The sequence below is a fragment of the Mustela nivalis genome (assembly GCF_964662115.1).
Source record: "Mustela nivalis genome assembly, chromosome: 11".
NCBI classification, from domain to species: domain Eukaryota; kingdom Metazoa; phylum Chordata; class Mammalia; order Carnivora; family Mustelidae; genus Mustela; species Mustela nivalis.
The window spans coordinates 45,545,632-45,562,378 of NC_139030.1; the positions used below are offsets into that span (position 1 = coordinate 45,545,632).

General features: G+C 45.7%; 1 protein-coding gene across 1 annotated transcript; it reads right to left on the bottom strand.

Moving 5' to 3' along the window:
* Positions 1–428: 428 nt before the first annotated feature.
* Positions 429–13,728, bottom strand: LOC309843969 (uncharacterized protein; the record flags this gene model as incomplete). The annotated part of the gene is made up of 3 exons (XM_082690074.1): positions 429–3,018; positions 12,606–13,337; positions 13,687–13,728. 3 exons carry the CDS (start codon positions 13,726–13,728, stop codon positions 2,602–2,604), a joined length of 1,191 nt encoding a protein of 396 aa, XP_082546200.1. The 3' UTR covers positions 429–2,601.
* Between the last annotated feature and the right edge of the window lie 3,019 nt (positions 13,729–16,747).

A 16,747-nucleotide genomic window follows, 5' to 3' on the forward strand; every position in this document is an offset into this window, starting at 1 on the left:
CTGTCCTGAGCACTGAGCCCTATAGGGACCTGTGTACAAAAATCACACTTTTGTACACCTGAGAGGAATATAACACTGTATAGTAACTACACAGGAACTAAAAGGAAAAGGAAAGGAAAGAAGAGAAGAAAGGACAGACAGGAAAGGGCACTTACCTTTTATTCAAAAATAGAAAAAAAAGCAGAATACCCAGAATATTTCAAAGTGGAAGGGGGAAAAATGGTTTTTTAGAAAAAGCCTATATTTCAGCCAGAAAGAGGAGATAAATAACAATAAAGAATCTTCCTTCCCCAGACCAGGTTAAGGCTAAAGATTATGGACGAACCCAGACTGAGAACACAGAAGTTGGTGCCAAGGGCCAGGGCAGGAAAAGAGTAAGTGTTGGGCTTGCCTTGACTTTTCTAACTGGAGGCCTTTCCATCACCCCTAGAAGACAGTCTTCAACTTCCAAGGGGCCCAGCAAAGCATCACCTGGATCCATGTGTGTGCGTGAGTGGGTGCGGGATGATGGCCCGCGAGCAGATCAGTCGGCAGAGAATGCTGGTGGCTGAGGGCGGCAAGAGCCATCGGGAGCTGTAGCAGCAAGAACTGCTAGAACCTGGCGGTTACTCAGCAGCGTGTGGCCTGCATTCTACTTTCCCCCACACAGGCCCCTGAACTTCTTGGAAAGCAATGCAGCACACATGGGAGGGAACCACAGGTCCCAAAGCCAGTGAGAGCTGGGGCCCAGAAGGCTGCCTTTGTCCTGGAAGAGGAGCTCCTTCCCCTTTCTCACCTGGCAGAGGAGCCCAGGGTGGTGCTACGATCCCTGTTCAAACTTCCTAGGGATTAGATTTGACCGCCCCCTCACCTCCCCCTTATCTCCCTCCCAACCAGCAGGAGGACTGTGAACCTCATTACAGAATTCAGTCACATTGAGGTGAGTCAACAGGTGTGTTGTGTTCTCCTCTGAGCTTTTGTGATAAAATTTTCTGCACCTTAAGCTATTTATTATGCATTTTTTTCAACATAAAAGTAGAGGGGATAGTATAAAGAGTCCCATTTACCCATCATCTAGATATAACCATTAACATCTCACCATATGCTATAGTCTGAGTGATTATGGGCCCCCCCATCAATTCATAGGTTGAAAACTGACCCTGAACATGATATTAGGAGGTGGGACCTTTGGGAGGTGATTAAGTTATGAGGATGGGGCCCTCATAAATGGGTAAGCACCCTTATAAAAGAGATCCAAGTGAGCTCTCTCACCCTGTCTGCCACCAGAGGTCACAGTGAGAAGACACCATCTGCGAACCAGGTGGCAGGCACTCATTAAATACCAGATCCGCCGGCACCCTGACCTTGTATTTCCAGCCTCCAGGACATCGAGAAGTAGATTTTGTTGTTCATAACCAGACTACCTTATTCTGTTATAGGAGACCGAGTAGACTAAGACACCATATTTGCTTCATGAGGCTTTATTTCTTCAGTATTTTAAAATAAATCATAGACATCGTATTTCACCCCCAAATAGTTTGGTATGTACTTTTTGAAAGATGAGGGTGTTGTCTTATATAACCACAACACCATTATCACAATATCAAAATTAATAATAAATTCCTAAATATTTTCTGATGCCCAAGTCCAAACTCAAATTTCCTTGATCTATGCCAAGATATCTTCTATAGTTGGTACGTTTGAATCGGGATCCAAACAATGTCCACACATTGCACATGGCTGTTATGTGTCTAGCTGCTTTAATGTAAAAGAATCACTTTGAAGTATTCACCAGTGGGTTGTTCTCACCCGCCCCTCTGTCCTGGGCTTCAGCGAATCTCTCCAGGTATACCCCGAGGGCCCTTCCCAGCAGTCCAGGCCACCAGACCTGGGATCTGGAGGAGGCAGCCTGGACTGACTGGGATCTGGAGGAGGCAGCCTTGGCATGCAACCAGAAACACGGGGTTTCAAAATTTCAGCTATGAAGCATGACATTTGGAAAAATGTACGATGAAATTTCTGTGCCCTGGCTCCGGACAAGATACAGCTTCTTCCTGGAGGAGGGAGAGAGAAGAAGGATGCCAGGGTAGAAGCGGAACTGAGAGGGAGAGCACTCCATGAGTCATGGGCCCGGGCAAAGGGGCTCTATCTGTCCTTTGTGCCCAGGAGCTGGGCAGCTGGCCTCCTCGGGGTCCTCAGCTGAGCACTGCCCTTGATAGTTCCTTTTGTTTGTTCGGTGGGAGGGACACCCATCTCTTCCAGGGGAGCTTTGCAGCCAAAGGGCCACAGCACAGGGATGCTCCCTGCTTGGGGAGGGGGACCCCGGCTACCTAGAGGGTTGGTGGTGCTGGGAAGGGGGCCTCTCCCATCCCCCCTTCACCCCAGCAGGCCAGCACCGTGGTAAGGGCATCCAGTCAGCGGGGTCAGGTGACACGCACCCTCTCTGTCTCTGAAGGGCTGCCTGGTCAACGGCATCCTTGCGTGCTCCCTCTGAGAGTTCAGCCATATGCTAGGTTGATTTCTTCCAAATCTGAAACTTTGATCAAAGAGTAGCATTTCTTATGTGGGGGGAGAGTGCCTGAAGCCTGAGCTTTGCCCCCCAGCACTATATTCCAGCTTCAACTATGCCCTAAACCCCTTGGACCAGAACTGTGTTTGTGAACCCCTAGAGAAGCGGCCCCCCGAGACCCTGGAGCCAGAGTGGAGAGGGTGTGAGCCAACACCCAGATGACAGCTGTTCTCTTGGCCTTCCGGAGTCCTGGCTGCCTTCTGTCTGCGCCTGTGTGAAAACTGGCTCCTGAGGGAATACTCATCTTCTTTGATGACCAGGTCGGCGTTCTCTGGGCTCTGGTCCTGTATGGGCTCTGGTGGCAGGGGTGCTGGGAAGGCCGTGCCCTCCGAGAGACTTCTGGCGGGACCCGGAAGTCCTGACGGTACCAGGGCAGTGGGAACTTGGGGATGACGGTGCTCTGTGGGCCTCCACATGGAGCTCCAAGATCTGGGCGGCTGGCAATCTGGTCTGCATCTGATCAATTTTATCTGCAAAGTATTCAGAAAATTTCTCCCCCAAAGAACATGTTGACCCCCTGAAGGAGGGAATGCAGTGTGGGTCGCTTGTTTGAAGACGTTCTCCGTTTTGATGAGGCTTGTGCAGAGACCCAAGATAAGCCTCAGAACATGAGCCAAGCGGGTGGGGGAAAGGCTCCTCCGGTGACGCTCCGCGTCGTCCCCTGCCTTCCATTTTACGTGTTTACCAATTGTGAAAGCAAATCCAGCTGTTGGAAGGAATTGCTTCCAGATGACATTATGGGAAAGGAAAACACACTTTATAAAAAAAGCTGCAGAATAAAAAGCAGAACATGTACGCTCTGTGGGCCAGGATTCCATATGGACTATTTCCTGATATTGTGCAATAAGCCAGCTCCTGGGGTAATAATAAGAACAGTGCAAATGTTCCCTGCACTGGAGTCAGGAGACCAGAGCCGGGATGGGGCTTGGCAGAACTTGGGGAAAATCACTTGACCTCCCTGGGCCACCATATTTTTCTCCCTCCTAGGAATCCGCCTCCACCTTCACTGGGGAGCCCCGTGAAAGCCTCAGAAAATATCTTCTGTGTGTCGAACGATGTGCAAGGACCATCAGAAAGCAAGGACATTTTGCTTTGGAAAATTGGATGCCTTTCTCGGCCCCCCAGCACAGAAATGTGCTGTGTTGGCTTTCTCAAAAAGATTTTAGAAGCTCTCTAATGAGCTGGAATTAAAGTGTCCCTTTACTAATTTGGTTTTACAGGTCACTGGATAAAACCTACTTAGAGTGGTTTGAAGAGGATTAGGACATTTGCGTCTCTTCCAAGTTGACTTTCCAGGCAGGGTCAGTCAGCAGCTGGAGACTCCCTTGGCTAGAGGCCAGAGCCCTTTTGTAAGCTGCAAGTTTGTAAGGGCCTGGTGAGCACACTGTAAGGCTATTACCCAAGAAATGGAAAGTTTGCAGGGAAATGAAAATGTAAATGCATAAAAGCAAGGCACACATTCCTGAGTTTGCGGGCCTAGAAGCATGCCGGAAAGGCCGGCACTGCCGTTCCACAGGGCAAAGCAAACAGTGGGGGCCGCCGACCCACGCTCCAAACTTCTCTTGGGGCAGTGTGGGCTTCGAGAGTTCCAGAACGGCCTTACGCTCAGGAAGTTCCCAAAGACTGATACTGGGGCTATTACAGTCAATATTAAATACAACTTAAAATGTTTTTTTCAGGGGCGCGTGGGTGGCTCAGTGGGTTAAGCCGCTGCCTTCGGCTCAGGTCATGATCCCAGGGTCCTGGGATCAAGCCCTGCAACAGGCTCCTTGCTCAGCAGGGAGCCTGCCTCTCTCTCCGCCTCTGCCTGCCTCTCTGCCTGCTTGTGCACTTGGTGGTGCTGGGAAGGGAGCCTCTCCCATCCTACCTCCCCGGCAAATAAATAAATAAAATTTGACAAATAAATAAATAAAATCTTAAAAAAAAAAAAAGGTTTTTTCAGTCCTATCAGCCACATTGTGAGTGCTCAACAGCCACATGCAGTGAGGGACGACGGATACAGTGAACCCTCACTCATTCATTCACGGAGTGCACGGCCATGAAGGAAGCACTTAGTATCTCTGCCCTCACGGAGTTTATGTTCTAAAGGGGAAGAGAAACAAGAGACAATAAATACAGTGAGTAAATTTTTCCATCACTTGTGGTCCCCCCAGGAAACAGATGACATTCAATTGAGTAATCAAGACGACTTTAATGAGCGGATTTACCAAGATGTGGGTAGACTTCAGGGAAACGAACAAGAAATGGTGTTGTACTGGAGAACCACCCACTGTGGGGAACCACCGCCCACGCACTGGCCTCACGAGGCAAGAGAAGGGGCAGTCACCAGAACCCTGTGAGAGAGCTCTGGGGTGTGGGCTGTAGCCTCTGTGAGAGGGACCGGACCAGGCATGATGCCCCAGGTGGGGCGGGAGCTTTGGGACTGGACTCTGTATCGCTCCATGCTCAGAGCTCCGGCCTGTATCCGGTTCCCCCCACCCCCCAACCCCCCCACTGGCGGGCCCCAGGGAAGCTGCAGGCATGGAGTCCTCTGGGGGCACAGAGCAGCATGGAAAAGAGTGCAGAGAGAATCTGGGTGGACAAATAGAATCGGCATCATCATGCCGCACACTAGAAGGCAACGGCGCAAAAGGAAGAGGAGGTCAGAGGGAAGGACTGAGAGGTCTGGACAGCCAAGTAAAACAAACGGCCTGAAGCCCACGCTCTCCTTCCTCTGCTCTCCCACCACCCCTCTCTTTCCTGTTATGACTAATTGTGTCCCCTCTGAGTCCTACCATCTCTATGCTGCTTCTGCCACTTGTCACATCCTCTCTCTTTGGGTACCTTCACAAGGTGCCCGGAGCAAAGCAGGCAGCTCTGGTGAACTTGCAGGGAGTCCCTATGCTCTGCTTTATTTTATTTTATTTTATTTTATATTTTATTTATTTGACAGAGAGAGACAAAGTGAGACAGAGAACACAAGAAGGGGGAGTGGGAGAGGGAGAAGCAGGCTTCCTGCTGAGCAGGGATCCCAATATGGGGGTCGATCCCAGGACCCTGAGATTGTGACCTGAGCCGAAGGCAGATGCTTAATGACTGAGCTACCCATGGCCTCCTTATTTCTTCTTTTGAGAATATTTTATTTATTTATTTGAGAGAGAGCACATTCAGGGGCAGAGGGAGGAGAAGCAGGCTCCCCATCAAGCAGGGAGCCTGAAGCAGGTCTTGACTCTGTCGAAGGCAGACACTTAACCGACTGAGCCACCCAGGTGTTCCTTTATTTTTATTTTTAAATAGACTTTATTTTTCAGAATAGTTTGAATTTTAAAGAACAGTTGAGAAAATAGCACAGAGAATTCCCACATAACCCCACACCTAGCTTCCCTATTATGAACGTACCTTAGCACGGTACGTTTGTTACAATTAATGAACCAATAACAATATGCTGTTAACTAAAGCCCATATTGTTTTCTGATTTTCTCAGTTTTTCCATCAACTGGAGAGGTCTCTAAGCCTACTGTGCCACTCTCTAATCTAGGGCTACCTGTTTTCTTGATTCCCTTCCAGGCTTTTGAAAGCTAATAGAGAAAAATCACAAAACTGGGGTTGAGCGGGTCTAGTCTGACGAGAGAAGACATGGAAGCTCTAAACAGTTAACAATCTCCAGACACAAGGCATTATCTGTAGCCTCCTACTCAGTCCCATGCCTCCTAGGCGCTGCCCTCCCTGTAGCCACCATAGAGTGCCCTAACGCTAATACCTCACGAACCATGGCTCAGTTACCCAAACTGAGAAATTCACGTTGATAGGAGTCTATTAACTAAATTGCAGACTGTAACTGAGATGTCACCATTTGTCTCACTAATATCCTTTTTCTGTTCTGGCATTCAGTCCAGGATACCACAGTCACTTGTCACGTCTCCTTAGCCTTCTCTAGTCTGTGACCATTTCTCAGACTTCCCTTGTCTTTCATGACCTTGACACTTTTGAAGAGTATTGGTCAGGTAGTATATAAAATGTCCCTCAGTCTGGGTTTGTTTGCTGTTTGCTCATGGCTGGACGGGGATTATGAATGGTTGGGAAGGAGACCACACGGGGAAGTGCCTTTCTCAAGACATTGTGTGGGGGGTGTGGGGGTGTCATGAGACGAGCAAACCTGAACTACAAACCACCTTAACCTTGCTCATTTTGTTAGGGTGGTACCCGCCAGTTACTCTTTTTCTTCTTCCACACTCTGTTACCAGCAAGTCATGAAACCCAGACCACACTCAGGAGAAAAGGTACTACCTTGTACTCTGGAGGAAGGGGTATCATCAAAGCATTTGTGGACATATGTGAAAACCACTGCAGTATTAATGAATACTTTCGGGTAACTGATCTGAGGCTCTACAAAGATCCTGTATCTCCTTAAAGCCTCACCCATTAACCTTCACGTTCCTCAGGGGATCCTGCCTGCCACCATCACATCACTGCTCCGGGCTTCAGGAGATTTTGTCCCTTCCTCTTTCCTTCCTCATTTATAGTTTGGAATCCTTCCTCAGGACAGTTTTGTCTTCTGCTTATTTATTTGTTTATTCTGTCATTTATTGTTATCACGATGGGCTCCTGGGTCTTTATTTTCTTTGAGTTATAATCTGATACTATTGTTCTTCATTTGGTGCTCAAATTGTTCCAGTGTTGGTTGTTGGGAACCTCTTCCACTTTGTTCCTTTGTTCTTCGGACATGCTTTCATCCTTTTTGTGTTTTGCTTTGTTTCGAGCATGAGTTTACTTTCTGTAGGTGTGAAATGCCCAAGCCTGTCATGTGTTTTCAGCTTCAGCTGCCTCAGCCTAGAGGGCCTCCCAGGGCATTTTTAATTTCCTTGCTGACAGGCTGGTGACTTTATTAGGACCTGCTGCTCTGCCAGGATCAAAATCCTATCTGTACAGGCAACTCTCACAGTGGTAAAGGGTCTGACAGATGCAGTCCCTGGCCTGGCACTTGCCATTATGTGACTTTGGGCACACAACTCTGTAAGCCTCACTGTTCTCTTCTGTAAAATGGGGAGTAACAATCCTACTTCCTATGGGGTATGAGAATTAAATGAGAGAACGCATGTAAAACAGTTCATATGCCTGTTCTAAGTATCTGATAACAATGTTTTTGATGATAACGAAGAAGCTGCTACTTCTGGTGCCAGCAACTGGTTTTAAGGGCAGACTGCCTTGCTTTGAAACCGCAATAAAACTCTCTGTGTCTCAGTTTCTCATCAGTAAAATGGGGATAATAACAAAAACCAGCTCATAACCTGACCTTTCCCAACCCATCCCTTATATCCCAATAAAAAACAACTTCATAAGAGTTTTTAAAAAGCCAAAAACAACAACAACAAAAAAAAGCAAAAAAATCCCCAAACAAAGAAACCCCAGCTTATAGAGTGTTGGATTAAGTGAGTCCGTATACACAAAGCACTCAGAACAGGGCCTGGCCCTTGAAACCTGTTAGCTGTTACTGTTTTTGTAATTATTACTATCGTAGACTAAATCCCTAGTTCTTCTGGTGTTATTCTCCCCATGGTTGGTAGGCCAAGAATTATGGCATAAAAATTAAACAATCTAATTTGAAAAAGAGAGAGAGAGACTATAAAATTGAAAGGTAATAGATGGTTAACATCACATGGTTATCATCTTTAAAAGAACAACCAAATTCAAATTCATAACTAGCTTGATCACCGTCTTGTGCTGTTGACGTTTCCTGCTCTGAGGTGCTGACAAAAGGCGGAGACAGAATTACTCGATTCACATTTGCCTTGCACTGATGCACGAGGCCCAAATGGCCCGTGGCTTTGGGGAAACTCTTTGTAAATCCATCAAATTTGGCCATTAAAAATGATAACTATGATCAGCCAATGCTGAGGGACCCATTTTGTGGAAAAAAAGAAACGAAACCAACACAGTTAGTGACATAATAATTAGGACGCAGGGGAGACTGCTGACAATTTGGAGATGTTTTCTTGGAGAAAATATCAAATGACTTTCAGTTTGCAGGACATTAATAGATAATTAAATTGACAATTTATGGCCGCAGAGTGACAGTTGTTTCCTTCTCCTCTGTGCACATGAGTTAAGCATCTAAAGGCAATTTCTGCCCCGTGTTAATTGCAGGATAGAATGTCATGAAAATTCCTTCCCACCCGCTGAAAAAGATTTTTTTGTTGTTGTTAAGAACGTCAGGATTTTCTCCCATCCAAGTACTAACCAGGCCCGACCCTGCTTAGCTTCCGAGATCAGACGAGATCGGGCGCGTTCAGGGTGGTATGGCTGTAGACAAGAACATCAGGATTTTCTAACTATTGGCCTTAAAGTGCAGCTGAAGCTACATGAGGTTGGGTTATTATTAATATACATTTTTTTGTTTTAATAAACTTATTTTTGAAAACCACGAATGCCCAAGTTAGCCTCATCTTAATTAACAATATCCACGGAGCCATGGACTCTGATGAAGGTGAGAAATGTCAGTTGACCTGGGCCAATGGCTTGGTGGGGTCCCTCCTCCCTACAATGAAAAATCCACCTTGGCTGGAAGCAGAAGCAGAACGGACAAGGGTCTGTAGGAGAAAACTAGGCCCTCTTAGTTGGGGCAGTTTTTCCAAGATTCTGAGACAACGATCCTGGCAGCAACATTTGGGGATATATGTGTGTTTATTATTGGCAAACATTAGTGTTCCTAAGATCTGAGCGGACAAGAGGCAAGGTGGCTGAGGAGAGTGAGGGTGAAATTGTTCTATGAGTCAAGGGTCTACCAGGCAGAGGCAGGCAAGGGGACTGAAAAGGCATTCTAAGGCCACTGTGGTGGAGGCTCAGTATTTTAGGAGTGGGCCCGAGAGCCTGTTCTGGTGATCTGGCAGTCTGCAGTTCTCTCTGGTTTGCTTACTGCCCACTGTAAGGAAACTGGGGTCTGAGTCAAGGCTGGAGGCTGACAAGGTGCTGAGTTGTGAACATTTGGATCCCATCAACATTAGCCCAACACTAATAGTTTTCACTGGAGCGTAACATGCAAGGGGCGAAGCAGTGACAAGTGAGGCTGGAGGGGTCCATTGTAGAGGGTCCCGTTGGCAGGGCAAGGTATTTCAACCTTATCCTAATAAAGTCCAGATAAGAGGGGCACTAAACCAAGGTAGTTTGTGGAGGTGATAAGGAGATAACAAGATCCAACTTGATGGCAAGCCTGACTTTGGGGGTGGGGTGTAGGAACAAGAGGAGCTTCTGATAAATCCCGGGTTTCTAGCATAGGTATCATAACCAAGGATAGTAGAGGAAGAAGAGAGTGGGCTTTGGGGTAAAGGTGATATATTCTGTTATTTATTATTTGTTTAAACATTTTATTTTTGAAGAATCCCTAGACCCAACATGGGGCTTGAACTCACAACCCCAGGATCAAGAGTCGCATGCTCTATGGACTGAGCCAGCCAGGCACCCTATCTTCTATTATTCACATGATGAGTTTGAGGGATCTGTAGGATCCTTTTAGGAGATGTCTGGCCTTTGGACACATTCACCGAGATTCAGGACAGAGAGATAGGCCCAAGCAACAGACTTGGGAGTCCCAAGGACTCCCTTAATAGAAGCTGTGGGCATGAATAACCTCTCCGGGAAGAAGAGAAGGAACGGGAGGGTTAACTTTTAAGAACCCAAGGAAGGAGAGAGGGAATAGCAGAGAAATAGGGGAGACCAAATTAATCAACTGTCTATATTTGTTTCTCCTTGAGGTAATCTTAGCCAAACTGGGTAACCCTTCAGCATATTTGTTTTGAATTCTAGCCCTCAAAAAACAGACCAAAAAACTACAGTTGGGTGACATGTTTGGCAAAACAAAGGCAAAGTGTACTGGGTAGCTGTTTTGAAACAACAGGTAATGATATAAATATAGTATGTATGTACCAGAATTCCTCCCCAAACTCAAGTATTTTGAGAATGTAGGTGGAATTATAAAACATTTTGTATTCAGCAAACATGCAGGTTTGGTTTCCCTCACCATTTCTAATCTATTTGCTTTATTTTGGAAAATGTAGGTTTTTCCTACCAAGGTAAAAACAATCTATTGTTGTTGTTGATGGATAAACTGAGGTAGAGTATCCTGGTGACTTATTCACATAGATTATCACAAACAAAGCAGTAATAAGACCATCATCTATTATGCCCATTACAAATATTTCTCCATGTCATGAAGATTGAATATTACCTGGCATTATAGTTCCTTTACTGAGAATAGCTACAAAACAGTGTTTCTCAAACTTCTTGTGTTCTTGTCACACTTTTGAGTAATTTGGGGGGACATGGGTCATTGCAGGCTGGAAGTCACAAATGGCAGTGCATGAAAGGAGTTCTAAAGGCCCTGCAAGTGGTTCTTAAAAGTCTGACATTTAGATAGAAGGTGATTTCAGCTAACAATCCAGATTTTTGACTTCTTTGGAAGACTGGGAGATGTAGTAACATGGTCCTCCATGTCAACAATCCGGGGAGGCTTATGGTGGTTCTCCCTGCAGAGCAGACCTATCTTTTGGTTCTGTAGTCTCAGCTTCTCGCCTTTGAATTCCCTGTCTCTTCTCAGTAGACATTTGAGTTTGAGACCAGAAGCCTGCTCTAGGCCAACTGACAGCTGTTCAAAGTGAATGGCCAATTGCACTGTCACTTCATTATTTGTGCTTGTCTCCTTCCATAACTTGAACTCCTTAAGGGCTGAGGTTTTTACTTGCTTGAAGTGCTTGTGTACCAATAGTCCTGTGCTAGGCATGGCACGCAGGCACTCAATAAAAGCTTAGTTAATGAATCTATGAGGTTTAATTCTTTGCAAGCATTTGGCCACAGATAAAGAAGGGGAAATTGCAATGATTTGCCTGGGGTCCTAAAGCTTAGAAATCCAGGGTATGAGATTAGTTCAATGTGTTTGTGATGAAGATGTGAATAAAGGACAGGCTTGGTGTTCAAGTGCATTTCTTAACAGATCCATCAGCCTTACTTGCTGATTCCTGGAAATCTCTTTTGAGTCACAACATGCATACCTAAGACTCTGAGGAATTCTGTAGCAAAACAACACACAACGTGTTTTATTTGGCTTAACTGAGTATTTCCTAGTCTTTATCTACTTTTTCACTATTTTGTCACTGTCTTTGATTCAGAACATTCCCTCTTCTCGGATGTATTAAATGACAAGCTATTTTTTTTTTAAATGATGGTAAAATACAAGCACCCTGGTTAAGACAATTTTGCAAGAATTTGGGACTGTTTCACAGGTCCCTGGGGTCTTCTTCAAAGCATGGCTAAAACAGTGTTGGGAAATGTGGCTTTCATTGTGGTGCTGTTGGAAGTCAAGGTTAAGCTATCTTGTTTTTCTCCTTGGATTAGGCCATAAATCTCTGAAGATAAAATAGCTTACATTTGTATGGCATTTTATAGTTTACACTGTCACATGCATTGTCTGTTTTTCCTTACAACACCGAGGACAGGGATTATTATTCCATTTTATAGAAGAAGAAGTGGTCTCAAAAAGCTTCGTTGACTTATTACAAGACCTGAAACTACCTAGAGGTAATACCAAGATTTAAGCCAGTCTTTTTACTCTAGATCCGACCATCTTTCTGCAGTTCCATCTGGCTTTTATTTTATTTTTTGAGCACATCGTTTTGCTTTTTGGTCAAATCAAAACGTTGACTCTAAATTTCTAAGACTTGGTGTCGTAATCCCCACCCCTCCACCTAAAATACTGGCTCTAGTGTCTCCAGTGAAGCCTTGAGGAAAGGCGTTAAAGATGGTTCTAGCAAGCCAATGGCCTGGAAGGCACACGAAGGGGAGTCAAGGGGGCTTAGAGCCCCTCGGATCCGCCGGCCCACACCGCGAGGGGGTCTGACTTTTGCTCTTTAAACACCTTGCCCTTCCTCCACCGCGCCTCAGGGCCACAAGCCCCTTCCGCGTCCAGACAATTCCTCTGAGCCGCACGCAACCTGGCCTTACTTCCCCCGCTCCTAAGGAAGGGGCCACCCATGTGAAAAGCTTAATTCGCCAGAACAGCCTCCTGGAAACCCAACTCCGCGCCTTTAACCTGCTGGCCGAGTGTCACTGGCTCCGAGTTTACAGATTCTGGGTCCGGAAGCTCCGGGACGCAGCGGGCTGCCCGGCCGGGTTCCAAGTTCCACAGCTTCCAGCAGCCGCGGGAGGAAGGGGTCCGCTCCTCCGCCTGGGGTCCCCTTCCCTCCCGAGCGAGGTGAGTGAGGGGTGGAGAAGGAGACGGGGCTCGGGAGAGAAGGAACGACAACCGAGCGGGAAGTGGGTGGAGAAGGGCACCGGAGGGGGCTCGAGGAGGGGCCCCAGGAGGCGGGGCAAGGGCGCTCGGGGCCGGCCCGCGGCCGGGGCGGGGCAGGGGGTGGCCACGCCCCCTCCGCGCCCGCCGACCGTCCCGCGCGCCAAAGCCGGACTTCGGGAAGGCGTACGGCGGGGCTGTAGAGCGCTTCCTGACGTCGGAAGTGGCGTCGAGCTCTGTTTCCCGCGCTGCTCGCGGCACTCCAGCTGGGTTCCCGCCGCCAGGCTTTCCGCCCCGCTGGGCCCGCGCGTCCCGGCTAGCTGGGCGCACGCACTGCCGAGGGCCGGGGGCGGCACGGGGGTCGGCAGAAGTCCGCGCAGAAACCCCGAAAGAGGGGCGGCTGGCGGAGAGCGCCGCCGCCCGCCGGGGCCGGTTCCCCTGTGCGCTGGCCGCTGAATTAAGCGTGGGCTTCCGAGTGGAGCGCGGCCTCGCTGTGCTTCGGGTGGAAGGCGGAGGCCGACTGAGGGGCGGGAGCTCGATGGGGTTTCAGTGGGACTCCTGCCGGATTCTTCCACCCATCCAGGGAGAGCCCGGGCGCTCCCGGTTCTGAACGCGAGATCTTCGTTTCTGGGGGGCCCCATGTCGGAAACTTGCCCAGGAAGTCGCGAGGGGCTCCTTTCCCGGGAGGAGGTGTGTGAGTGTGAGCGTGGACCGAGGTATGTGAGCATCTGGGAAGAATGAGGGTCTTTGTTCCAGAAACCCCATCTCCCCAAACCTGTAGGGAATGGTGGGGTGAAAGGTTAGGGCTGCCTGAAGGTGAGGCGGCTAGTCCGATCTCAAAAGGACAGGAAGTCCCCAGGGAATTGGTAGAGACACAACTTGCCTTCATTCCTGCCCTGCCCATGGTGATCTTCTCAAAGCTCATCATTACAAAGTGACCTGTATTGCATTTGTTTACCCCTGGGTGCCCGTTCTCTATTCCCAACTGTAGGTTGCAAGTTCCTCCTTTCCTTTATGCTACCACTTGATTGGATGTGTCCCCCTCTTCTTTGGACTCTTCCGTTTCTCTTAAGCTTTTGGACATCCGGAAGGCAGTGTTAAGAGCCCAGCTTTGGAGACAGACTGGTTGAATCTCAGTTCCACCACTAATTAGCTTTTTGATTTGAGTCAAATTATGCATTTGCTTGCAGTGCACTTCGCACTGCTGTAAAATGGAGAAAAAGTATCCACCTCACAAGGTTCACTGGGGGATTCAGTGAAAGGATTCATGTAAAGTTTATCTAGTCTTAGCTGTGAGAGTCATGAGTGCCCACTTACTTCTAAGCTACTTTTGGTATCGCCCCTTCTGTACCCCTTTATCACCTAACTTATTACATGGGGATTATTTGACAAGTTTTCTTTTTGTACAGATGGTTTGTTTTCTCAGCCTGCTTTTTAAGTTCTTTAAACATAGTCACTTTTTATTTCTGTGTGTTTATTTCAATATCCGTTTGATATATTGTACACAGCTTGTATTCAATAAACATTTTTTGATTGATAAAATCTCACTGATTTTATTATCTAGAGAAAGATTTTTCTAGAAAATTTGGAGTTGTGGAAAAGGAAAACTTCATGGGACAGGGTAAGTAGAAGAAAACTAAATATGAGGACTTCCCTTGTTAGCTTAAGACCATAAAAAGGCATCATGTATAGAATCTCAACTATATAAAGAAAACAGCAAAAGAGACAATTGGAAGTGAATGTGCCAAATGATTAAAAGTCCTGGTGTCATAGGATTATGAGTATGTTTTTTTTTTTCTTTTTCCTCTTGCTTTATACTTTTTATTTCTTTGCAGCTTTTCTACAGTCAGTACGTATTACACTGTTATTCAGGAGAAGTATGTCGTTTATGTAATTTAGCTAATAAAAATGACCATATTTTGGGTATTTAGAGATGGAGGGACAAACCTAAAAATAAAGCAATAGTTTTCCTCCATTGTTTTCCCAGGCTAGCCAGTCTTCTCTGATTTGTGCTAGAAAATCAGCTTATCAGTTATCTCTACTCTAGAGACATAAAATGTCTCTGCATTTCCTTTTCAGTGACCAGCATCCTGTCTTGTCTATTTAGGGGGACTTCCTTTGAAGTGTCAAGATCCCAAACAGGGAACCAAAAATCAAAGAAGGGTTCATATTAAATCCAGAGTCAAGGCAAAGTGAGTAGAATGTTTTTAGTGGTTATTTCAACAAAGCTGTAAAAGTCTAGTGAACTTTGACCTTTCTAGTGATTCTCTTTTTGAGCTTAAAAATGCACCAGTACCCTCCTGCTTGTATTACCGTAACCCCCCTATTTTTTTTTAATTGCAAAATTTACAGTTTACTTCAAAGTGAGTTACCTTCCATTTTTATTGAAAATTAGGACAAAAATTAGGACAACACCTTGTCTTATATGTGCATAGTCATTCATTCAACTAAAATTTACTAAATACTAGGGCATCTGGGTGGCTCAGTCGGTTAAGCATCTGCCTTTGGCTTGGGTCATGATCTCAGGGTCCTGGGATCGAGCCCCACATTGGGCTCTGCTCATTGGGGGGTCTTCTTCTCCCTCTCCCTCTTCCTCTGTGCTCTCCCTCTTTTCTCTCTCAAATAAATAAATAAAATCTTTCCCCCAAAGTTTACTAAATATCTACCAAGTACCAGGCCTCAGGCTGATGCTAGAAATATAAGACAAGACCTGGTCCTTTGTCTTCTGGGAGCTTAGTGTCTAGATGATAGACATGTGTATATAAACAATGATGTATAGGGAATTATTTCAGAGGCTTTGGTAGGTCCCTGACTAGACAAACACAGCAGCCAGTGGGACATGAGGGAGTAGCCAGTTTTAGTGGGGCAAGATGATAGCAAGAAGGAGGAGGCAGAAAAGCATCACAGAAAACTAGTTATCTGGACTGATTACAAATCTTTGGCTTATAAATGGCTAGTCCTTCCTGATGTGAGACTATTACTTTCTCAGTATTGGGTGTGATCCTATTGTCTTATACTCTAGCCATCTGACTGTGTTCTTTGATACATTAAAGGTATGCCTTGTAATTCCTTCCTTTGTTGATAGGTAAGATGAGTTTATAGCATTCAAATTCTATTTCATCATATTCTAAGGACTGGCCAAAATTTAAAAATATGAGTCCTTTTAACATGTATGATTTAGACTTACAAGACAACTTAAGCCTTAAACTTTTTCTTTTTACTTGAAGCATATAATTGCATGTTTATTCCCCAGTTTTTAGGTGTTGGACTCACTGTGTGGGACTGATGATTGGAAATACTCCTTGTTTTTCTTATATAAGCCCCACTCTTAAGACTTTGGGTTTAGGATCTCCAACCTTTGCTTTTCTACAGTGGTAGAGAGAGCTTCAGGGCACTTGTAAAACAGTATTACTGTGGAGTTATTTTAGTCTTTATAATTTCTTTCCTCATCTTTTACAGTTTTCTAGCTTTCAACTAATTGGACACCAGATTTTTATGATTTATTTGTATTATTTTTTTAGTGACCGTCCTCTTTTTCAAAGAATTCAGCTTCTTTTTATATCATTTTTCATGTCTGGTTTTAAAGTTTATTTGTTTTGAGTTTTCTTTTTCTGCACTCATACTTCTTTTTTTTGTATAATAGATATAAACACATTTTAGAATAAATAACTGATTTTAAGCATACAGCATAATTGTCCTATACTGTTTTATTTTAATTTAAAATGCCAGTCATGACCTAGCAAATTTATGTTAACCAAGTAAATTGACATGAAGACTTACATTTTGAAAAATACTGTGTTTAAGAGTAGCCTCTTAGTATTCAATGCACCTGGCATCAGTGGGGGTTACAGATAGAGAGTGAAGATTAATCCCATAAGTTAGTTAAGTAGTGTTTCATTAAGAGCCTTCTACTGTATTAAAATTTTGTTGTATTAAATTTCTGG